Source organism: Epinephelus lanceolatus, chromosome 17, assembly GCF_041903045.1.
Source record: "Epinephelus lanceolatus isolate andai-2023 chromosome 17, ASM4190304v1, whole genome shotgun sequence".
NCBI classification, from domain to species: Eukaryota; Metazoa; Chordata; class Actinopteri; order Perciformes; family Serranidae; genus Epinephelus; species Epinephelus lanceolatus.
Genome location: NC_135750.1, coordinates 13,123,230 through 13,148,130, shown reverse-complemented (window position 1 = coordinate 13,148,130; position 24,901 = coordinate 13,123,230). Strand labels below are relative to the sequence as shown.

The 24,901-nt window shown below is 39.6% G+C and overlaps 2 protein-coding genes across 3 annotated transcripts; both read right to left on the bottom strand.

Annotated features, from left to right (window-relative positions):
- Nucleotides 1–732: 732 nt before the first annotated feature.
- LOC117248557 (SLAM family member 9-like) lies at nucleotides 733–4,225 on the bottom strand. Its single transcript, XM_033613755.2, has one exon. The coding sequence runs from the start codon at nucleotides 4,086–4,088 to the stop codon at nucleotides 3,171–3,173; it is 918 nt and encodes a 305-aa protein (XP_033469646.2). The 5' UTR covers nucleotides 4,089–4,225; the 3' UTR covers nucleotides 733–3,170.
- A 3,477-nt stretch (nucleotides 4,226–7,702) lies between these two features.
- kif11 (kinesin family member 11) lies at nucleotides 7,703–23,700 on the bottom strand. 2 transcript variants are annotated; one of them, XM_033612608.2, is made up of 27 exons: nucleotides 23,548–23,700; nucleotides 23,222–23,331; nucleotides 20,680–20,809; nucleotides 19,347–19,444; nucleotides 19,159–19,237; nucleotides 18,844–19,029; nucleotides 18,376–18,500; nucleotides 18,166–18,256; nucleotides 17,457–17,602; nucleotides 17,283–17,379; nucleotides 17,046–17,141; nucleotides 16,839–16,927; nucleotides 15,748–15,835; nucleotides 14,699–14,772; nucleotides 14,478–14,592; nucleotides 13,969–14,040; nucleotides 11,987–12,122; nucleotides 11,422–11,594; nucleotides 11,118–11,243; nucleotides 10,778–10,933; nucleotides 10,267–10,406; nucleotides 9,992–10,152; nucleotides 9,785–9,903; nucleotides 9,253–9,475; nucleotides 8,613–8,782; nucleotides 8,128–8,238; nucleotides 7,703–7,994 (listed from the first exon to the last, which is right to left on the bottom strand). In XM_033612608.2, exons 2-27 carry the CDS (start codon nucleotides 23,293–23,295, stop codon nucleotides 7,884–7,886), a joined length of 3,186 nt encoding a protein of 1,061 aa, XP_033468499.2. In that variant the 5' UTR covers nucleotides 23,296–23,331; nucleotides 23,548–23,700; the 3' UTR covers nucleotides 7,703–7,883. The 2 variants fall into 2 exon arrangements, with proteins under 2 accessions (XP_033468499.2, XP_033468500.2); XM_033612609.2 differs by having other exon boundaries at nucleotides 8,622–8,782.
- Nucleotides 23,701–24,901: the final 1,201 nt, after the last annotated feature.

Here is a 24,901-nt window from a genome sequence, read left to right as displayed (position 1 = left end):
AACATCTGTATGGTGCGGTACTGTTATTTCCTTGGACCAGGTACCAGGCCCCCGGGAAGTGTCACAGGCTATGAGGCCGATTTTTGAGCATCACAACCCCTGTTAAACGACTAATTTCACTATCAGGATTTACTCCATTCAGTCTGATAAGATTTGTAAAGTCTAGAAGAGCTACAAGATTAAATAATTTTATCCTCATTCAAGTTAGCGGACTGCTAAATCCTATGTTGTGTCTATGTCTCTTAGTGCCGTGCACACCAGGACGTACTTTGAGGTCCTCAGGCAGAGCTCTTTTGTCTATTCCAGAGGCCTGGCTGAAGACTAAAAGGGACAGAGTCAGTGATCTCTTTAAAGTCCCTTCTTAAAACACACCTTTATCAGAGAGCCTTTCATGATTTACTTGAGTTTTAAGTTCATTTAGACTGTCTGTTATTCCCTCAGTTATACACTAAAGTGTTTTAATCAGTTCTTTATAAAGTTGTTGTTTTCATGTCTTGTCTGTTTTAATTACTGACATGTGAAGCGCTTTGTAACTGTTTTGAAATGCGCCTTATAAATAAAGATTATTATCATAATTACACACCCATGCTCCAGGCATGTGCAAGGTAGGTCCCTTCAGTAATCCTTACTTGCCTGCAGGAGAATAAAGCACAGTATCTGAGTGATGCAGGACCTGCGTGTTCTTCGAGACTGTTGCATGGCAGTGATGTGTCTAATGAACAGTCACTGACAGATTAATAATATTGTACTTTATTCATTGCACCTTTCAAAACACAGTTTAAGTGCTTTACAATAAAAACAGACCACAAGAGAGCCAAACACTTTGCACGTCAATGTCATAAAACATAAGTGAAATCACCCAAAAGGAATTCATAAAAAGTGGCTTTTTAAAAGTGATTTAAAGACGAGACAGAGTTTGCAACTCTGACTGACGTCTAGGAACTCTGACAACAAAGGCTGTATTACTTTTGTAAATTAATCTCAGGGTGGGAGAAGGGACAATAACAGATCGGATAACTTGGCACGAGGCCTCTGAGGGCTTTGTAAGTAATTAGTAACAGCTTAAAATCTACTCTAGTGAAGGAAGCCAGGATCTGTGAGGTGTGGTTTCCTAACTGAGTCAAAATCCTAGTAGCAGAATTTTAGATAAGCTAAAGGCGAAGAGGGATGTTTTCTTAGAGAGCAGGGAATTACACAGTGATACTATTATATAATCTAATGTAGTCATGAAGATAGATAAGAGTCTCCAGATGTTGGGTGGGAAGAAATGGTCTCATATTTTAATGTCTCTGCGATGATGAGAGCAGGACTGAACCACTGATTTGACATGTTTGTGTAAGCTCAGGAGAATTACAAGATTTCTGCTTTTCTGTTTGAAATTGTGGAGCTTGTTTATGGCAAATGTGTTGTTTAATGGCAGCAAAATAAAGTACGACAAAAGCAGTAACAACATTCTTAGACATATAATACATTGCCCTGCAGCTTCTCGTCGCACCACTGCAGCGATCACTTTGAGAACATAAATTGGAAAGTTCTGACAAATATTCTGTCCGCAGTGCAACAAGTGAAGTATGAATCCTGAATCCTCTAATACTGGCACAGAAACACTTCTACTTTAATTCTACGAATGCATTTAACAGGACAAACCTTTTGGCCAAAGTGCAAAACCTCCCATCTGCAGAATGACCCAGGAAAAGTGGGGAAACCTCCTACCTGCATTTTGTGAGGTATTGTCGGTATTGTGACACATAATAACAGTGTGCATTTTTCAGATAGGAGGTTTTGCTCTTCGACCATCGTTATGATGTATTTCAGCTCCTACCTTATTCATTTAATGCAGTTCAGCTTCTTGATTTTCAGATCTGTCAGGTAATTTGTTTTACATTCCTGCATTTTCAGCGATGCTTTTGAATTAAATTCAGCTGTCGACATTCACACGCAGTTTCTGCAGGAAACGCATTTTTGGTTTTCATGTTTAATTCTACGTTTTTAAAAAGTCGTGTGGGACTGAAATTAATCTACACACAGTAGTTGTTATTTTTGTTATATGAAAATAAAAAGATGTGGATGGACGTCGTGTTTTTACTTTAAATCTTCACATTTTATTTGCTAAGTTTTGAATCCATAAATGCAAATGTACACCGGTATGAGCATGAAATGAAACTGAACTACTGCCTGAAAAACATTTTTTTTATAAATTCAAATGTACATGTACCCCTTTTCCTCATGTTTTTTGTTTCCTTGTTTGATCACTGAATAAGAGAAATAAAAGATATGTACAGTCTCCGTAGTAGAGCCACAGATTTATTTAAAAGGCACTCCATCTTTAAAAAGCCTAATAAAATAAATTAAAAACCAGCGACATTAAAAGCTTGTTTTCCTCATCTTTATCTTATTCATGAAGTGCAAACAGGAAGATACTTGACTGAAGAAAAGGAGGATAAAAACACAGATAAAAGCTAAAAAGAGCACAAATTACAGAAAACACTGTATAAAAACATATGATTACCAAACAACTTTAAGCAGACTGTTTCAGATTATTCATATCATAAATACAGATGGTCCAAATGAGTTGCTGCATCAACCTTGACCATGCACTTAAAAGTCATCATCTTTTCGCTTCTGTTGCTGGTCTCAAAAGCCCAGTATGTTTACACAAGGCACATTCAGTTAGTCTCCAACCTCCATCAGCATTTTTTTTCAGCTTGAGCTCATCATCTCTTAAGAGTATTACACTTCCTCATATGTATTTCCTGCAGTCCACCCTGGTCACTAGCAAAACAATAAAAATAATAAAGCATGGCTTTATCAGAGCTGGGCGTATATTTTTTGGATCATGTGTGTTTGTCCTACGAATTGAGGGCTGAAATGTAGCTGAATTGGCACTGAATAAATCTATCTTCCCTTCTTTTATATCTCCTAATTACTTTTGTTCTACACCGCCCAGCTCCCATGAGCAAATACCTACACACAAATACACCATGTGTCTGTTGTCAGACCAGCTTCACTGCTTTGGGACAGCAGTGTGAAAATCTGCTGCCAGTAACAGTTGATGATGCACACAGCTTGAGTGCTAATAAAAACATGAATGTTGTCTTGACATGTATGCAGTAAAAGCAGTCTGAGGACAAATCTGATGGTGTCTCCATGGGGAATATAGCTCCAGTACTTCATGGGATTTGGTCTCCGTTAGCGCTTGGGTCTGCTGGAGTCTCGAGAGGAACTCCCTCAGCTGCAGTGTCATTAGGTTGCTCTCGATTTTCAGCTCTAGGGGCCTCGTCTGGAGTGCCGTTAGCATTAAGTGGCTGTCCAGCTGCAGCATCAGGGCTAGTGCTGCCTCGATTCTCGAAGGGGCCTTTCTTCAGATACCACGCCGCACCCGTCCCCGCAGCCGCAACAGCCGTAGCCCCGATGACCACACCGACAAAGATACCCACAATCCTCCCAGCACCGAGGCCGTCAGGCGCGTCCTTCCCGAAGAGCGGGTTGTCTTTGCGTTCACTTTCTTTCTCACCGAGTGGGTTCTTAACCTGGCAGGAGAAGGTCTTCACATCCGCAGTGTCAGCCTTGGTGATGTCCATGTTCTTCCCCGACTCCTTCCACTCTCCGTCTCCCATCTTCCAGCTGTAGGTGACGGGTCCAGCTTCTGTGGTGTCTCCGTCACAGGTCGCAGTACAGCTCTCCGGGGTAGAGCCACATATCAAGGGTCTTATTACTACCTCAGGCTTGGGGACTGCTTTGATTAACACAGCCTTATATTGATCAGGCTGGAGCTTGTTGTTGATCTCCACTGAATACAACCCAACGTCAGCTTTAGTCATGCTGCTGATTTCCAGACGTCCAGTGTTTGTGTCCAGGGTTGTGCGGCCCTTAAAGGTGCTGTAATAGGTCAAATCAACCTTATCTTTCACCCATTCACCCAGCAGGTTACCCTGGAACTTCCACAGGATGTAGCTGATCGGTTCAGAAGATGGAGGCCTCAATTCCAGCGTCAGTTTGCCGCCCTTCATGAAGTATTGCGGTATATCTGCGGCCAGAGCGAAATTCAGCCCCGCAAACAGAAGCCAAAACGCCGCCATCTTCTCCATGTCCACGGTTCAGTGCAGGCCTGGCTAAATATCCACTTTCATATCAGCGAAAACGACGACTTTTTCGGTTCGCCACAGTTGGACAATGCGTCCACACCCTTCCTTCCTCGTTCTGCCTTTCTGATAAGGCAACGGAAAATTATGTCATGTGGAGGGGAAAAAAAGGACCCGGAAGAATTTAGTTTTAGGTGTCCGCGTCACTGCCAGTGGTGAAAGACATATTCAGATCTCTTACTGAAACCAAACCGAATTTCCTGCACTTAATAATTACATGATAATAATAATAATAATAATAATAATAATAACGATAATAATAATAATGATCATAATAAAATAATGATATGATAATAATAATAAAATAATAATAATAATGATAATAATAAAATAATAATAACAATAATAGTAAAGGACACAGAGAAAGTTCCATGGCATACCACATAAAAAAAGACAATAGTCTATATCAGCAGGATTTGGAAAAAACTTGTCCATGCATTTATCTTTAGTAGACGCGACTACTGTAACGGTGTCTTCACAGGTCTCCCTAAAAAATCCATCAGACAGCTGCAGTTGATTCAGAACGCTGCTGCTCGAGTCCTCACTAAGACCAAGAAAGTGAATCATATCACTCCAGTTCTCAGATCTTTACACTGGCTTCCTGTCTGTCAAAGAAGTGACTTTAAAATACTGTTGTTGGTTTATAAACCACTGAATTGTTAAGGGCCAAAATATATTTCTGATCTGCTGCTACGTTATGAACCATCCAGACCTCTCAGGTTGTCTGGGACAGGTCTGCTTTCTGTTCCCAGAGTCAAAACCAAACATGGAGAAGCAGCATTCAGTTTTTATGCTCTACATATCTGGAACAAACTCCCAGAAAACTGTAGGTCTGCTGCAACTCTGAGTTCTTTTAAATCAGAGCTGAAGACTTTTATGTTTGCTGCTGCCTATTACTAAATCAAACTTGAGGCTTCTGATTATTATCTCACACTGCACTGTAACTTATTCTGTTTTAGCTTTTTTTTCTTTTTAACTAAACTCTTTTTAATTAATTGTAGTATTTTATTTCCAATGTAACTCTTTTTGATTGTATTTAATGTCTTTTTATGTTGCCTTTATTGCTTTTACTTGATGTATGTTTTATGTAAAGCACTTTGAATAGCCTCGTTGCTGAAATGTGCTATACAAATAAACTTGCCTTGTCTAGAGAAAAATACGAGATAATAAATACAATAAACGTTGTATTATTAAAATAAAATAAATTAAACACCCAGCAGTTTATGAAGTAATTAAAATGAGCTCCTCTGTAAGCAGCTGCAACACAGTCATAACAGTACTGGTAGGCTATACATAAAAAAAACATTCTGTGTAATGACTACTTTTTTACTTTTGTACTTTAACTTAACAGTTTTAATACAGGACTTAAAATATCCGAATACGTCTGCCACAACCGACTAACACAGCTTGGTATTACATACTTACGATATATTTAATTCTATTTAATGATTTTAACTGTTTTTTTTTTTAAATCAATTCTATTTAAAGTGCACAGGCATTAGCGTTGGGCAGCTACACTACGTCACATCCGGTCACATCCAGAATGACGTTCTTCAGCAGATTTGAAGAAAACTTGGATAAGAAAAAAAGAAGGCACGTTGAAAAACATCAAAAACTACACTGAATAATCAGGCTAACATTATACAGTTGTTATTATGTGTGATATGTAAGTTACGCGTTTAGACAGGCAGTTTCCGGTATCCGGAGTGGAACGTGATTTGAAGGGGAGACGTTATTCACCGTTACACCTGTGGAAATCGAAAGTAATTGGGCACCTTCCTGTCGTCCTTGTACTTAAAATTACAAATATTATTTTTAAACTAACGTAGGACGGGGTTTACGTATAGTCAGGTGGTCAATATGTATATTAACTACTATGACGGCTATCTAGTGTTGGAAAGTGATATAATAACACTAGTTTGTGCTTTATAGAAAAGTCAGTCAGCCATTACTGCCCCCTAAAGGTCGCTCTATATTTTTGGCATTAACGTTACAGCACGTGATAAAATCAAATGTGTCAAATGTAGCTCAGTGGATGGGTGGGTGGATTTCAGTCAGTTTCTTATTGCTCTGTATAATTTAAAGGGAGCTGATAGAAACAATTAATGTTTAAAGGGTAGATGTAATAAGCTAAGGTTTCAGCCTGCACCTTTTCGGTTTTGTTGTTTTACATTGCTAAAAAAGTTTTAACTCAATGTTTATGTGTTGTCTATCAACAAGTGCATTTGTGTTTTATAAGTTGGAGAATGGCCAAAATGAACTGAACTCAACGGAACTATCTTAATTAGTCACATTGTATAATAAAGTGTATAACTGATTATTTTAATGCCAGAACACAGCAAAAGCTTTGTGATTTGATGGATTTGTGATTCTGTATGAATTTTCCCTTGCTCCATACACCAAGCTAGGAATGTCCTTTTTGTCCTTTGTTTTTTTTCACCTGTGTGAAATGCTGCCACAACACAATAATAAAGTCCCAGTGTCCTCAAACGAGTACTTCCTAATTAACAGGGTCTTAGCTTGTTACTGTTGCTAGAATTGGCCAAAAAATTGTATGCAATATCACACTACAAACATAATTACAAAAGAAAGAAGAATAAAGAAGTTTCACCATAAGGTTTTATCAGGTTTTGGACCTTGTCCACTTCTGAATTGGGATCGGCTGTAGATGGACTTGGCATCTAATCTGGACCCTGTGACTGTATAAATCGGGAACCACTGATTTAGAGTAGTTTTGTTAGCTCTCGATGGCCAAAAAAAAGTGTCCACGAAAGAGGACAACAGGTCTTGTTAAGCTAAAGTAAAGCAAAAGGTGCAGCAATCCCAAAAGTATATGAGCACACAGGGTTGTAGGAGGTTAAACACCCAAATTACACTTAAAACTTCATGTTCTGTTTTGTTGCATTTTACATGAAATCAGATATCACCTTGTCTTCTTTTTTAAGCATCCTGACAGATGTGTTTTTTCTAGTACAGGTGCAGGGTCAGGTTATATTTTAAATGTATTGGAAATGGTTCCATGTGTTTTATTGGCTTGAAAAAATATGCAATTTACTAAACTCTGAAACAATTTGATCTACCATGAGGGATCCAGCTATAAACAGGTTATGGGTGGTCACCATTTTGAAAGTGCAAGATGGGGTTTGTCACACTCTAAACTTTCCAAATGTTTGTAAACTCCCCAAAGATTTTGAACAAAGGTTGAAATCAGGACTTTATGAACCTGACTATACCCACATTTGTGCTCACTTCAGGAGTAGTTAAACTTTTTGGGGACAGCTAGCCTGGCTTGGTTGAGCTGCTGATGCTGTTGTCCAAATCAAGAGCCTCATGAGTTCTGAATGTCCTGCACAGTCTGAGGAGCTTAAATTACCAGAAATACGTAACTAGACCACTTGTGAATAGTACACGTGCAGGTATTGTGACAGATCCTGTTACTTCTGTCAAAGCATTTTCACCAAATCTAAGTTCCTCATTTTGGACCAACGTGAAAAATCCTGTTTACCTCTCAGAATAAACAACTGAATTGTATCTACTGGAGTCAATAATTCACCAACGTATAAAACAAGTATATAAATCTCTTTAATTTTACAAGCAACTTGAAAACATCGAGACCATTCTGGTACTTAAAACAAGTGATACCTCGTGACACAACATCCACATTCAGAAGACAAGAAAGACTTAAAATACAAGAGTTGGACAGTAATAACATTGTTACAGAAGAATATATTAAAAACTGTTTTAGTTTTGACAGCGGAGTGGCAGTCTGGATTTCTGAGGTGTTGAGGCTTCGTTTTCTGTCGCTTTCGGCCTGGAGAGGGTCTTCGCCTCCTTCTTGCCGCCCTTCTTTTGCTGGAAAATGTAAAATTATAAAATCATTGTTATCACTATATGATAAAATGTGCTGAAAGTCACATGTGCATTCCTATGGAGACATTTTTCAACCTTTAACTAAAATAAAAAGTGTATTGTTTTTGCCGCCCACCTTGAAGAAGGGAACGCGTTTGCTCTCGTTGAAGACGAGGTTCTCGTCGTTGAAGGACGCCTCCGTGGCCAAACTTTCATTACAAGTACTCAGCTCGTCCTCCAGAGAGTCCTAAACACAACAAAGAGCAATGTGGATGGTGAAAACTGAGCCAAAATAACACTATTCCAGCCAGCAGGTAGCATTTTTGCAAGTTCAGCTTAGCAAAATAAATAAATAATTACATAAATAAATGTGAATGACCTGAAAAACAGGGAATGAACCACCATTGTTGAAGTGTATGAACCAAAATGTCCAGAGAAGCATGCCAGACAATTAAGTTAGTCAATATAATGAATGCATTTAAACTGGACTCAATAAAACATATAAATCTATTAGGTATTAAATAAGCTTATGTGAACCTGAACCATCCTACATCCAACAATGTGGAGGCTTAACAACAATCAGCAGGAGAAACCAAAGAAAAAAAACAAGAGTTAACGTACGTGATCAACCTGGCTGTGTTTGTCTTCCTCCTCCTGCTCCTCCTCCTCTTCCTCCATAGCGGCCTGCAGCTCCTCCTGCTGCCTCCTCAGGATCTCCAGCAGCTCACCGCGGCTTCGCGACTTCTCCAGCCGCCTGGGATACACAAACTCCCGACGCTGGGGGGTCGCACCTGAAGGCAACAGCAGAACTGCGTTAGTGACCTGGACTCTGGGTTAACTCACATTTTCATGGACTTTTAATCCTTTTCAGGACTTTTCAAGGACCCATAATGATTTTTTTTCATGCCCTACTACTTGCCTGGCTTTTTTTTTTTAATTCTATTTTTTTTAAAAGCATATCAGATCAAACTCTGTTCAAACAATATTTCAGCTAGCTGGCATACACAACGGGAGACAGAACGTGAGGAGAAAATTATGTTACATTACCTGGAAGATAATACATCAAAGGTTACTGTAACAATATCATTACACACAACATAATTCCATCACTTTATTTTTATGACTTTTCCAGTTTTTCCATGACCGTGGGAAACGTGGACCAGCTCAAGGATTCGAAAACACAAGACTCAATATGTTCTCTCATACACAAAAAAACTACAGCAGAATATTAAATTTTTAACACACTGAGAATTTAATTTACCCGTGGGAACGTCCTGCTGCAGTTCCTCCTGCAGGAAGCCCTGGACCACCTGTTGGCTCGTCTCCACGTACTCCTGCAGCTCGGCCTGCTGTTGGTCCAGGACAGTCCGGTCTTGGGAGGTCTGGTTCTGCACGGCCACCAGAACCCGCTTCACCTCCTCCTTCCGACCAGACAGCTCCTCCTCGGCTGTTCTCAGCTGTTCACTGCAGCGCATCTCCACGCTCTGGAGAAAAGGTAAGGGTTTAGAGTACAGGCACATTACAACAAGTTTCATCTCCCAGGGTGAAGCGTCTGTTGCGATGCAGTGAAACCTCAAACTTACTGACCCACATTATAGGAAATTTGGAGTTGGCTTTCACCCATAAAACATTCTACATACATAAAAAGAAAATTAAGACACATACACTGGAGCTTAATAGATAAAATCATCAGTGAATAAGACATGAATGTGTTCACTTAAAGAAAAATTCCACAGAAAAATCTAGTTAAGAAATAAAAGTTAAAACATGCAGAGGTCAGAGGTTATATTTACCTGATGGAGAGTCTGCGCTTCAGTGGAAATCTTCCCCGTCAGGGAGAGGTGTTCCTGGGCTTTGCTCTCTGCATGCTCCCTGACTCTGGCGCTCCACTGGACGTCACGTTCGACCAGACCTGCAGCCACCAATCAACAGCATCAGCAACAATGCACACTGACTGTACTTTAGATGAAGGTTTAAGGGTTAAAAGATGTGTTGTGTACCAGACACAGAGCTGTGGAGGTGAGAGCAGCAGCCCGTCATCTCCTCCAGGGCCTGCTGGCTCTCGTTGGTGGTCAGACGCAGAGAGGAGGCGAGGGAGGAGGAGGTGGAGGAGAGGAGGTCTGCCTGGGCTGAGGCCTGACGCTCTACTGTGCTGCATCCGCTGCACACAGGGACACAAAATGATGTAAGACAATTTCAGTGGCTGAAAATTGCCCCTAAATCTGACTTTGACAAGGATTTCTGTTTGTAGCTTGTCCATGTGTCTGACACTCACCTGGTGATGTTCTCCTGGAGGAGCTGTAGAGGTTTCTGCAGAGCTTTGGAGGCTGAGCGCAGGTCGGTGTAGTCCCTCGTGGCCTCCATGGCGAGCAAGTTGAGCTGGTCCTGCAGGCACTGGATGGTCTGCTTCATACCCTGACAGCAGGAAGCACAGTGATGACGTTAGTTTCATTTTACATTCACAGAAATATCTGTGACCAACGTAACTAACTCGCCTTTTAAAAAGTAGGTGGGTGACAATTTCTATAGACATGGAAATGTGACAATATGCATCACAGAGATGAAAAATGGAGCCTTATCAATAAAATCTGATCAGGTATGACTTGAGATGTTTAGGGCTCTGCTGCAAAAACGCAATGTGCATAGACGAATAACGAGGCGCACAGGATGGTGTCAAGTAGAATTGTCGTCTTTGACAAAATAACTTTAATCTCTCTCGTCACATTCAAACGGAAGCTGGACAGAAGCTGCTGAAACTGCGTCTTGTTTCACAGCTCACTTCTTACCGTCTGGTGTCTGTCCTGCGCCTGTCTGATCTCGTCCTCCAGCTTGTCATGTTCAGCCTGCAGTGAGCTCAGACCCTGCACGGCTTCTTCCCGCAGCCCAGCCAGCTCCCGAACCAAGCCGCCGAAGAACACGCCCACCTCCTTCATCGCCTCCACCTGAGAGCAGGAGACAGTGACAATGATAAGGAGCCTTCAGCACAAGTTCATGTAAGACACTGTGACAACAGGTGTTAAGTAACGTGTTTATAAATCACTTATTTCATAACACAAATGAAGACAATTAAATACTGCAAATCATTTTAGGTGATTCTTTCCTTCCCTTTCAGAGACATGGACTCACCTTGTCGGCCAGAGCTCGCTGCGTCTCCACGGTGGCTCTCAGAGTGTCGTTGAGCTCCTTCACAGCTGACAGACCCATCAGAGTCCGAACCACCAGCACCTCCTCCATGTCTTGTCGATGCTCTTCCTACAAACACAAAAACATTTAACAAAATCTGAGGAAATCTGAACTTTGATTTTGGGATAATAATGGCCCGATTAGGGGGAAAAAAAAAAAATCACAACAACAGTTTTAAACCAAATACATTCGCCTTTAGAAACCCTCGTCTTGTCAGTTAAACTGTGGAGATCGTCTCTGTCCTCACCAGCAGCTGCAGCAGACTCTCCTTGTCCTGCTGACACAGCGCCTCCTGTTGCTTCACCCTGTCCTGACAGCGAGCAACGCCCTCGGCCACCAGCTGCCCGACTCCTCCCACGACGGACTCGACGGTGGTCAGAGCTCCCTTCAGTGCCGCCTCATTCATCACCAGCACACCGTCTGCGCAGGAAAGCACAGAAACATTAGTCACCTTTATTTATCTGTAAATAAAATTGAAACTAAATTTGCTTTTTCATTTTCTGAGATAAACGTTTTCCTAAATATCTGTATGTTACACTTCATACCTGTCCTCCCAGCAGTATCTCTGGTCCTAAACCTTTTGAATTTCTGAGGGCAGGAACAATATTTCTAAACCAAGTTTCAATAAAATTTCTGTGGATGTCCAATGGATGGCAAGAACTGAATCCTAGTGATTTTGGTGACCCCTGACCTTTCCTCCTTGAGCACATTCCTGCTCCTCAGAGTCGATTTTAGTGACCCTCTGATTATTCTATACTTCACACGTTTATCTCTTTCCTACAGGTTGGATCTCTGTAGCTCTGTGTTCTCACCGATGGCCTGCGAGTAGCCGCTCAGCATGTTGTGGTGTTTGGCTCCTTGCTGCTGAACGCAGCGCTGCATCTTGCTGAACGCTCCCTCCATCCGCTGAGAAAAACTCTGCTGGATCTGACTGTTGTGCTGCTCCACCTGCAAATTCAGATCAAGTGAGTTTTTTGTTAGTCCTGTAAAGTTACCGGTGCACAGATGGAGTTGCTGATCTTTACGACCACTTAAAGGTCGTATTTGTGTACTTCATTCACTTTTTTAGGCAAATATGCTTTAATTGCTCATGAATACAACTTTTCATTAGCGAGAGGAAACTTTATTCTTTTAACCTGACTATCTTTGAGTTTTGGTTTGCTGGTCGGACAAAACACAACATTTGAAGTGACAGGCTTTTTCATAATTTTCTGTAATTTTTTATCATATGAGATTACTCAATTAATCCTACAAATACTAAACAGATTAATCAATAATTAAAATATAATTCTATCATTACATATTTTAAGCTCTGGAGAGGCTTTACAGCTGCTTTTGAGAATCATGTTATTTGGAAGTCGAAAAATCGATACGCAAGTGCAAATTAAGACAGTAAATGTTGATGTAGAAAAAGTGCCTGAAAATATATTCCTTAGAGTGACGCTGGATCACAAAATCAGCCGAAGACCTCTAATAAGTCACATTCAATCAAAGCTGGCAAGGAGCAGTGCAGTCACACTGGGCCATAAATCACTATACATCATCTACTGCTCACTCGTTTTACAACATCTTAATTACTGTGTGGAGGTCTGGTAACACTTATAGAAGCAATTTATATACATTACATATATTACACAAAAAAGCCATAAGGACTGTACATAATGTTTGGACATAGGGAACACACAAACACACTGTTTTTAAAGTCACATGCATTGAAATTCGAGGACTTGGTTAAATTTAAGTCCATACAAATAATGTACAAAGCAAGAGATAATCTACAGGGAGGGGGATAACATTGTGTTGGTACAACTTTGACAAGTCTGTGTATTTCAGTGTGTTGGGTGGGTTTATGGACTGGGTTAGATGAGGAGTTGAAGGGAAGCACAACTACAGAGCTCTTTAAAAAGATGTACAGACAGTATATTTAGGAGGTACACAGACGAAGAGGGGTGATGCTGATGGGCTGGTTTATGTATTTATCTGGGCTTGGTTGAGATGGGGTTTGTATATTTCATATCTGAGACTGCTGTTTATTCTTCTTTAATAATGGTTGTAAATAAGTTTGGGATAGTTGTTGATCATTTTTTTTTAATATTATTTTTTGGGCTTTTAGCCTTTAATGAACAGGACAGAGTGAAATAGGGCGAGAGAGAGTGGGGGTTGACATGCAGCAAAGGGTTGCGAGCCGGAGTCGAACCTGCGACCGCTGCAGCGAGGCATCGCCTCTATACATGGGGCGCCGGCACTATCCACCACGCTAACGACGCCCTGATCATTTCCTTTTTAAGTGAGACATGAATACTGAGAAGGGGTGGGATGATATATAGTGTACTACTCCTTTTCAAGCATGTCTGTTGATGTTTTGTTTTGCTCGAAATAAAGTCATTCTTTGTCTCACTCATGTTTACTTTTACTGTCAAATTCCTCTGAGAGCTGTCGTGCAAGCGATTATTAACAAAACACATTACATTTCATCAGTTTATCATTCCCTTGGGCCATCTGAGAATTCAGACTCTGATTTAACTCTCATCTGTTTGGTGCAACTTGTGGGTCTCTAAATCTTTTTGATGTCAAGGAGTCCTGCGAAAACCACAAATCTGCAAAACCTAAAAACTTTTCATGTGCACAGAAAGCAGTTTTCCAGCTCTGAGGCAATGCATTTCTTCTTTCTTCTTGTTAAAGGGTTTCATTTAGATTAGGCAATATGGGGAATTCTCTCCTCATGTCATGTCCTCAGCTGATCTGGGACAATGACGACGCTAAGTTTAGGGATATACCGATTGAAAAACGTGACCTTTTTCTTCCTGTCCAGCTTGTCATGCAGGCCCGACACGTCACTGGTGCTGGCATTCACTGTACTCAGCAGCTGAGAGAGAAAACACAAAAATGAAAACACAAATATTATTTAACATTCAAAATTCTCACCAAATACAAACTAAGTAACTCATTTTGAAACTTAAGCATGTATTCAAATCCATGGTACTTGTAAATGTGTGTCAATTTTACAAAGCTGAGTGCAAAAGAGGTTAAAAAATTTTTCAGAGAAAAGGAAGTTTGGTCCAAAGCAGCTACAAGACAGGAAGTTGCACTGAGTATGATACAAGAAACAGTGACATTATTATCAGTATGGAAAATACATGGGCAAAAAAAAAAGGAACAGAAAAAGAGAAGGACAGAAAAGCAAATTAAAACAAGCCAACACCTAAATATAGTTAATGAAACCTCAGCAGATGAACACACTTCAAACTGAGCGTCATGTACATTGAAGCGTCATGTGTCAGCGTCAGTGAGGCTCGTCCGTACCTGTCCCGCTGTGTCGTAGAGGGATTCCTGAGCTGAGGTGAGCTCCGAGCAGATGAACTCCTCCTGACTCAGCTTGTCTTTGGTCTGCTGCAGGTCTTTGCTAGTCTCCTCCAGCCTGACACACAGACAAAAAACATCCTTCAAATGTAGAGCTTGACTCTGGTTTAAACTCCTGCGGTCTCATTTCAAATGTTAAAGGGTTTTTAAGAACAATCCCTCACCTCTGCTGCTTCTCGTCGAGGTCTACAGTACACTGCTCCAGCTTGGTTTTACTGTCAGAAAACAGCTCTGTCACCTGCAGAGAGAAACAAAGTGTGAATGACATTTGCTGATATAAAAGGAGAAAGAGCACAGCAGCTGGAGTCAGGTTTCACTTCACGTGACAAGAATTAAAACAGCTGATCAAGAAGATGAGCTTTTTATTGTTATTATCATCATCATATTGATCCTCCAGGTGTCTTGTGGCATTTACATCCCTTTCATTATGTGCAGGTATTGTGGGCTCATGGGAATGATGTGAGAGTGGGTCGGTAAATGAGAGCCATGTATCTATGTTGTATGTTGTGATTGTGTCCACTGTAATGAGGTGTGTTGTACGTTTTGTGTCGGACCCCCCCTCGAAAACAAGATGGTTCATGTCAAGGGGCTACCCGTTAATAAACCGTTTCAAGATGATGACGAAGGATTTGGTGTCAAAGCAAAAAGCAAAAGCCAATATTTGGTAATATTTTGGATTAAAACCCAATGCCAATAGGGACCCTGGTCACATTACAGAGGTGAAATCAGTAACACTAGTGTTGTCACAAGTTTATTAAGCTGTGGGAAAATCCCTGTCTCTCATCTTTCGACATGTTCCCAGATGACAACAGTTAATAAGGACTTACTTTATACCCGTTTAATGTTTAAAAAATTACATTCACAATTTGTCACAATTTGACACAATAATGTCTTCAGTTTGCTTGTTTTGTCTGACTGACCGTAAGAAAGTCAGTTTACTGTCATATATGACAAAGAAAAACAGCAAACCATCCCATTTGAGAGGCTGGAACTTGACAGTGATTAGAATTTTTGCTTTATAAATGGCAGTATATCGATTATCAAAGTAGTTGCCGTTTAGTTGATTAATTGATTGACAGAAAATAAATTGTTGCAGCTCTGGTGTAAATTTTAATAAATATTTTAATTCTACATGGTAACTAACTTAAGTGGTGCAAGCTGTTTTTCAAGTCATAGCTTGACTCCATGTTGCGTTAACCTGAAGCTCACGTACCTTCCTCAGTTCCTCCTCCATGACAGCGATCCTGTCGGTGTACTCAACTGAGTGCTCCTCATGAGCGCTGATCTGAGTCATCATCTGCCTGAAACACACACACACACACACACACACACACACACACACACACACACAACCACAGGACTGTTAGTTCATACCTGAAACAGCAGAAAAGACGACACAACGTACAGCAAACTGCCTCCAACATCTCTAAATGTGAACGTACATCTTATTAAAAACAGTTTCTTCAAATAAAAGCCTTTCTTTCTTAAATAAAAACAAGTGTATGGAAAAACAATTTCAAAACGCACAATAACCACCTGAGTTTATTATAAAAAATAAAAAGCAAAGCGCATTAAAAAAAACCCAAGTGGTAATAAATAACCTGATACCTTCGCTACAATGATTTTTGAACGGCACATTCAGATAAAGTTGGACTTTTTTGGGGGTATTGTGTTATTATTTCTTGAACGATTAAAGGGTTTGCTCAATGGATGCATTCATGAATCATGAGCAATAACAGGGCTGCAACTAGTGATAATTTTCATTGTTGATTAATCCATTGTTTATTTTCTCTATTAACTGATGATTTGTTAGGTCGAATAAATGTCAGAAAATCTGTGTTTCCCAAAGCTCAAGATGGCCTCCTAAAATCACTTGATGTTTCCACAACCCAAAGATACTCAGTTTACTGTCATAGGAAAGGAAAGAAACCAGAAAAAAAAATTATATTCAAGAAGCTTTTGACTTCTTTTTTTCCTTCTAATTATCAAATCAATCATCAAATTAGTTTATTATTTATTTATAACTAATCAATTAATTGTTGCAGCTCTACAGAGTGGAGCTACTTAACAGGAAGTTAAATTTTAACACTCTTAAATAAGGCATCTAAACCTCAGAAAATAAACAGTAATTTAGAATAATTGATTAATTGTCACAAGCAATTAAAAAAACGACAAATTATCTGGCCGTAACTTCAAAATGTTTAGTTCCACAGGTTTTTGTGATGTACTAGGTGTTATGTGGATAAAGAATAACTTCCAGTAGAACAAATAAAACTGTGTTCCTGGTGCTTTCATGTGACCTACTCGTAGTTCTCTGCAGACAGGTAAACTCCGTTTTTGTCTCGAGTGGCGGCCAGGTCGCGCTTCAGACGCTCGATCTCCTCTGTGTATTCCTGTATAGAAACACCAATATTTTCATTAAAGATGCTGAAATGTGTTGTTTGACTTCACTGTTTGAATCAAAGACATCTCCCAACATGCAGCAGATATTCGGCCTTTAGACCCATCTACCTTAATGAGCGTCCTCTTAGTGAGTTTCTGGTTGACCTCGGGTTTGTTCATGATGTTCTTGGCTCTGCTGGCGTACTCCAGCGTGCTCAGTGTCTCCTGCATGGACAGAATGAATATTACATCATCAGCAGCATGCACTGAATCAGAGTCAAGCGCGTATAAACAACAGAAATGTTATCTCTGGAAGGAACATTAGCACATGGAGACACATGTTTCCACAGAGACAACTGGACGTACTTCCAGGTTGCTGGAGGAAGGCGACACGGTGGCGATGATGGAGGTTTTGGTTCGTCCTCCCAGAGAGTCCTGCAGGATTCTGGTCAGCTTTGACTCTCTGTGGGAAAAGTACACATTATTTATCTAACTAGTCATTTGATTTTGATTTGATTCACAAATGAACGCTGACTCTACCTGTATGGGATGTGAGGCCTTTTGTCCACCAGAGCAGTGATCACTCGACCCAGCGTCAGCAGAGACTGGTTGATGTTTCCCGCCTCGCGAGCTCGCTTGTCCACCGCACCCGAACGCCCGATGTTCTCACTACCGGCGAGATCCACCTGGGGGAGAGGAGGCACGTTTACAGCTTCTTTTCTTGCCTGAATCAAAAATCTATTAATCGACTCCAGACTGTACAGAATTCAATCGTTGGTCAGTAGCCAACGTCTCCAGTTACCAGTAAGTATCTTTATAAGTTCTTTGCAGTTACCCCCAGTATTGGAAGTGACAGCTAGCGGGAATAACCAAAGTGCTATCTTCTTTTTGTTTTGGTTACATAATGGTTGATGCATTTTGTTTGTGCTATAAATTGTGCCGTGATTTTCCCCGGGAGGTCGTGTCCGGTGACGGAACCAATCTAAAGCAATCTAGACACCAGTGATGTCAATATTTTACAGCGATCAGTCATTTCATAATGACAAGTTAAAGCATAACACTCATCTATTTCCACTTTAAATATAACAATATACATAACTGATAACTTATAATGACCTTATTTTAGCCTAATAATCACTGTCAGAGAGGGATTACTCACAGATTTTCTTTAAAGATTGGTGTATTGATCTATAAGCAAGTATCACATTATTACATTAAACTGCTCATATTTATCATAAAGGATCATTACCAGATTGAGTTTACCAATCTTCACCAGCTCCTCTCCATCCAGGGTAATCTCCTTCATGTGGATGGTGACCGAGAACACAGAGTGGGAGCGACTACACAGAGATACGAGAGGGAAACAGTAAACAATCAGCCTAAGTAGCAGATATTGTTCGTATCTGGTACAGAAATCATCCAGAAGAGTGCAGTACAGTTTAGTCTCCTCAGTGAGTACCTGGAATAGGCGTTCATGAGCGTGGAGGCCGTCCTCCTCTTGGCTGATCCTCTCTCCAAGATCTGATAAACCTCATCTTTGTTGTGAACCGTCACCTCCTCCAGACCCTTCACCACCACACCGCGCTGCAGCACACGACACAGCCGTCAGAACAGAGATCAAAGACGGAAAAATGTCAACACAATGCAACAATATTCGCATATAAACTACATTTTAAGAGACATGTATTGAGCTTGATCAAGTTCTGTCCCTCACAGCTTTCAGAAACACCTCAATGGGTACTGTGAAATTTAGGAACTATATTTCTGTTGCTTTTTTCTGAGAAAAAGCAAAATAAGACAATTTCAGAAAAGCAAAATATGCATTTCCCAATTCCTTTAAAGAAGACAGAAGTCATACAGCGGAGTGGAGGATACTTTCCAAAGACAAATCCTGGAATCATAACAGCAGATATTTGACACAGGTTACCTTGTTACGCGGGTCGTCGAAGAGCTGCAGACGCTCGTTGACATCCTCGCTGGGGCTGAGCAGGTCGAACAGCTCCTCGTTGTAGATCTCCAGCAGGGAGACTTTGACGGAGAACTCGGTGCCGTTTTCGGAAAGCTTCTCAAAGATCTGGTGCAGCGTCCTGGGGATGATGCCAGCCAGAGGGTCCTAAAAAAATCCAAACAGTTAATCAGCTTATTTTCAGCTGCATACAGCTCTGTAACTGTCTGATTTGATTATGCAGTAAAAAAAAAAGGAGGTAGAAGAGATACAAGTGATTTATGGCTCTTTCCTCACCTCCTCCCAGGTGAACTCCTCGTCTGGACTCCTCTCTCCCTCCATGGTGAACGTCTTTCCTGTTCCAGTCTGACCGTAGCTGAACAAAACAGCAGAGAGGCGACAAGTTATTATTTAATGTTAATGGGAAAAAATAAGCATATAAACGAATAACTACAGTACAGTGCAGAACAGAAGTGAAGACTCACGCAAAAACAGTGCAGTTGTATCCCATGATGACTTCATCCAAAATGGGGCAAACGACACTTCTGTACACATCAATCTGTTTGGCAGCTGGACCAAACACCTGCAGAAAAACATTTAAAAAAATACAACGGAGAGAATTAACCTACAGTAGACTTCAGCAATTAGTCACACCTTCCTATTCCATGCTATCAACTGTGGACGTCCTGATCAAGTTTTCATATTTACCTAAATGTTGATTTAAGGTATAAGACACCTGCTAAATGACCATTTGTATATCTATGACGCTTGTCATGTTGAATATATGAGGAAAACTTTTTTTTTCCCCTCACGCCTCCACAGTGAACGTAGAATCCAAAACAGGCAAATATTCTTCATGTATTGAAATAAAGGGGACCGCGTTTAACAACAGCAAAACTAAATCAAAACATCCGTTTAGAAACTCTCACACAACTTGTGCAGTCTTGTTTATAGTGTCATATGCTCAATGCTTTCCCACCATGAAAATATTCACATAAAATTACGATATAAAAACATGTTGGTACAAACAGTCTCATGCATGGACAAGTAGCATTCAATTCAGGAAGAATGTTGGCCCTTTTGGATTCTCCATTCACTTCGGAGGCATGTAAGAAAAACAAAGGATTCTTCGAGAATTTACCGTGACATGCGCAGAGTAGCTGGAACACAAATGGTCATTTTGCGGGTGAAGTATTCTTTTAAACATGCATCTGACACACTGAAATAACAGGTGTACCTACTACTGACATAACTTACATTTAACAGCTTGATTTAAAACTGAAGGTCCCAGTTTAAAATCAGTTTAGGTGGGTTGCATTAGGGTGTGTATACAGTATCAGATCTGAAATATGGGTAAGTGTAAGGAGCACATGGTTAATACAGAATGCTCATGATTATTTCTTTGATATTGCACTTGATGATCCTTATTGTAAAAGGCTAATTAGCTTAAATTGTTGATATGATACAAAAGAAAGATTAACAGAGAGAATGTGACTCCTGAAACTGATGTGACGTGATCCACGAGAGAAAAGGCGTATCACTCTGTTGGGAGTTTTGGAACTACAAACACACTTGCAGTTGTACAGCGTGAAGCTGCTTGCACAACAGACAAGTTTCATTTTTCAGTTTTATTTCAGGCTTAAGTGGACAAAACAGAGCAGAGTCCAGTGAAGTCAGGATCAGATTTTCATACAGGTCCATTAAAATATGTCCGATCAGCTCATGTTTAGGACTACACAAAGACGCCCCACAGAAAAAACACCACATTGTGTCATACTTCAGTGCGCAAAGACAAAATGCACATCTGCATCCACTCACCATGTCAAATGTGTAGGTCTTTCGTGACGCCTTGTCGTTTATCCCTCCCGTCTTCACGGTCACCTCCTTCCTGTTTGAATCGCACTCCATGACCCCATAGGATGATTTGCGCTCCGTCGTGTTAAAAGGCCTGAAAACGACGCAGCAGAGACACATGTGACTTCTCTGATACATCACACTTAGAAATGGGATTTGTCAGGAGGCTGGTTGACAGATTAATTTACCAACCAGCTACACATCCTACAACAACAACAACAACATGTATTTTATGCATAAAGTCGAATTAATTACAACACGCTCTTTTGATAAACATTTAAAACATGCTGGAAATGGATTGAAAAGAAGATTTGAGATATTGTAGGGCAAAAGGAGTGTCGCTCTTTTACACAACACTACTAACTGCTGTCTGACTGCTTAACCTTTTACCATTTTATAGCTGTTAAACATCATCAGCAACACACATCCATGTTACTCTGAGTGTTCTAAAAATCACTGACGAGAGAGCTGTAGTGGTTGTCTTTCGTCAATGCCTCAGTCTCAGATTTACAGCTGGGATTAAAGGTTAATCTTTTCCTTTAAGAATGGAAAAATGAAGCCGCAGTTTATGTCTCATCATGTATTATCATCACACTCAATTGACAGTTGGTTTTATAAACGATAAAGCCTGGATGGTCTCTGAAAAATCCACAAGATCATTGAAGTCATACACCTTTTCTGAAGGTATTACCAGAATCTATAAAGATTTTAATAATCTCAATTAAAATTATATCGCAATAAGAAATATGGAAACAAACATGGGAAGCTGAAATGGTGCTTGTGCGAGGTGAAAGGTTTTAATATCATTTACATTTCTCTATAGTAATGTTATTTCCCATACCTGACAGCTCATGTGTTTTACTTGTTCTAATAAAACAAGCAGCCAGTCTGAGTCGCACTACGGAAAACTACTTAAATCTCTTTCATGGTGCAGCAAACAGAATATGTTTTGATCCAGATGTTCAAGAGTCTTTAAGGATTTGTAAAACACCTTCAAAACAGCAGGAAAGGATGTAAAACAGCATTCTGGGTTTTTGAAAGATTGTCAGCAACTTTTCATTCAGAAAAACAGAGGCTTAACTCTGTGACTTGAATGAAGTACAGTACACAACAGTATCACATGCTGTTGTAGCACTGTCTACTTCCCAAAATAAGGGGTCAGATGTAGTGCAAAACGATATGCTAGTTATAATGATAATTTTTGCATATCATCAAATAAGCCTTTTTAACATTGTTGAATATTGTGAATTAAAGAATATATTACACTGAAATGTGGTAGAGAATACGTAGTGGCTGTTGTCATTTGTTTCGATGGTATGTGATTGGCTGTACCTCCCGACAACATTTTGATTAAAGGTCTTGATTTGATAAAAGGCCTCAAAATTGTTTAACTGTTCAAACTAATGCTGCGGCATGATCACCTAGTCACCATCGACTGTGTGAAAAAGGTGTGGTCCATATAACAGATCAGCGTACCTGTGTCTCATTGTGTTTGTCGAGCTTGAAGACGGCCCAAAGGCTGAAACGTCATCAGAATATAAGAAATGCATACAGAGCCAGAGTGTGCGACACTTATCAGCACCTCATTATAGTTCTGTGTGTGTATTACTTTTAAATTTTAAAAAGGGCATCTTTGTAGCACCACAATGTTTCATTTATAATGGTATGTCATGACACATTTAGCCTTTTTTAAAAAGTTGCAGCTTGGCCATTTGATAATATTTTAATTAACCGAATAGACTGATTGATAGATATAGATATATATACACCTTAAATCTAGCCCTAGTATTGAGTATTGGGCCCTAAATCTAACTTTGAGTCAGTCAATGAATAAATTAAACTCATATACATTTAAATAAATATGACCAGTTGTTGAGGAAGTATTGCACTGATGCCACAACATAAAATAGCCCGTGTGAAAATCTTACTTCAGCAAAAGTATGTAAATAGGATCAGGAACATGTACGTAAAGCATTAAAAACATAAACATTGCTGTGACTGTTATACTACTATATCCAACATAGTTATCATCATTATGGATTAATCTGCTCATTATTTTTCAATCTTTTTATTTAGTTTTTAAAATATAGTGAAAATAGTAGGAAATGGTTTCACAATGACCCAGAGCCCAAAGTGACAACCTCAGCATTACTACTGATACACTACAATTATTCACATTATCAAAATGAGTCTTCACATTAGTGAAACTGCAAATATGACATGGTTTTACATCATCAAAATAGTTGCTAATTAAATTTCTGGAGGAAAAAAAAAATCAATTAACCGTTTAAGCTTCAAGTTAGAAGTGTAAAGTCACATAACAAGTACAAGTGTTTCAAATTACCACGTACTTGTAGGTAACTCAATGTACATGTTAGTTAAATTCCACCACTGCTGCCACATTACAACAGACTTAGATCCTGTTAAAGTTTATTTACTGTTGACACAATGTTCAACACTGACCACAAAAGAGATAAACATAACCTGAAGTAGTTTTTGTCCGTACCTGCATCTGACAACGACCTGGATGTTTCTCCCCTTCTCCTCCCGTTTTAATCCGCTCAGGTTGTGTGAAGCCATGGCTGCAGAGAGACGTTGTCCTCCGCAAAAATCAGTCTGGAAGTACAGTTACACACTTTAAATTAGCACATGAATACACCAATAATACTGAGACAATATTATCCATTAACAGCTGCTGTCAAATATCACAGACGGTAGTCGGTTATCATGTAAATATATGAGAGAAAAGCTGTGAGCTAAAGAAGAGTAAGAATTAGCATGTTAGGTAGCGCTAGCTTAAATCTAAATTGGCGTTAGCCCAGCGTAACTTACCGAATCACGGTGTGTCGTTCTCTTCCTTTTTTTCCGTTATCCGCTTATTGTTTCCGTGAATAAAATGATTTGTAAATGATATTTAACGTCTTGTGCTTCCTCCGCCAGCACTCTCTTTCCACAGTCAGCCTCTGGCGCACTAAAACCTCCGACAGAATAATATTTCAAACGGTACTTTTAAATTTTACTGAACCAATGACAGGACAGTAACGGCCAAACAAACAACGCCATTGGTCAGAAGAACACACGTGACAGCTTCGGCGCGGTGCATGACGGGAGATAGTATAGTATAAGTACCGGAATAGTTGCACTAGGTGGCAACATTGTACTGAAAACTGTTGGTGCAGGTAACAATGATGTTTATCTGAAATATTCTTATTAACGCTTACTCTGAATTTTTTTCCTAACACTCTAATGCACACATTATAGGTCTTTATTTTAAAAAAAAAAAAAAATTCATTATACTTTTAGGAGGATATTTATTCAGTGAAATACTTTAGAAACACTCTTAATTTGTTTTATGTAGGTCTAATATTTGTTCAAAACATCTTTAATGTGCAGTGAGCACAATTTTAGTCATTTTATTGTAATAAATTATGCAAAAAAAATAATTACAGAATGTTTTCCACGTGGTAGCAGAGGATCGCCCTAAGCTGCAGGGGTGTTTCTAGGATTTACGGACACTGGGGGTTTAGCCCAGACCACTGTAGGGGGGCATGGGGGATCCTACATGACATAAATTGACAATTTTGATGCTTTTTTATGCTCTCTGGCATCTTATTTGCCTTTAAAACATTTATTTAAATATAAGTAGTTGTTAGTAATCAGTATAGAGTAGAAAGATAATACTTTGCAACAGCTATCATTAAAATTTAGACAGTTTTGAGGTACATGTAAATAAGTATTCCCATTTTATGCTACTTTATGCTCCTCTACAAAGGGACATATTGTATTTTTTACTTTATTACATTTATTCGTCTGCTGTAGTTACTTTTTAGCGTCAGATTAATAACCCAAAATAGAATCAATTAATGAATTATAATGCATTATTATAGATTAAACTCTCCAGCAGTGGATAAAGTATTTAAAAAGAGCTCCACCTTTACCAGCTGCAACATTAAAGTGTGTGAAACAGAGGACCAAAACTTACCTTTTTGGTCAACAAAAGCATATTATTTTTACTTTAATGCATGAATGGAATGACACATTATTAAATCCAAAGCTTATATTTATTTATTTGAAATTATTCTATTTTATTTTAAGGCCTATTCTTGTTTTTGAAAAAGGTACTTAGCCTTTATATTCAGAAATGGGGCTGTTCATAAAACATTCAGGGCTGAAGCCTTGGATGCCA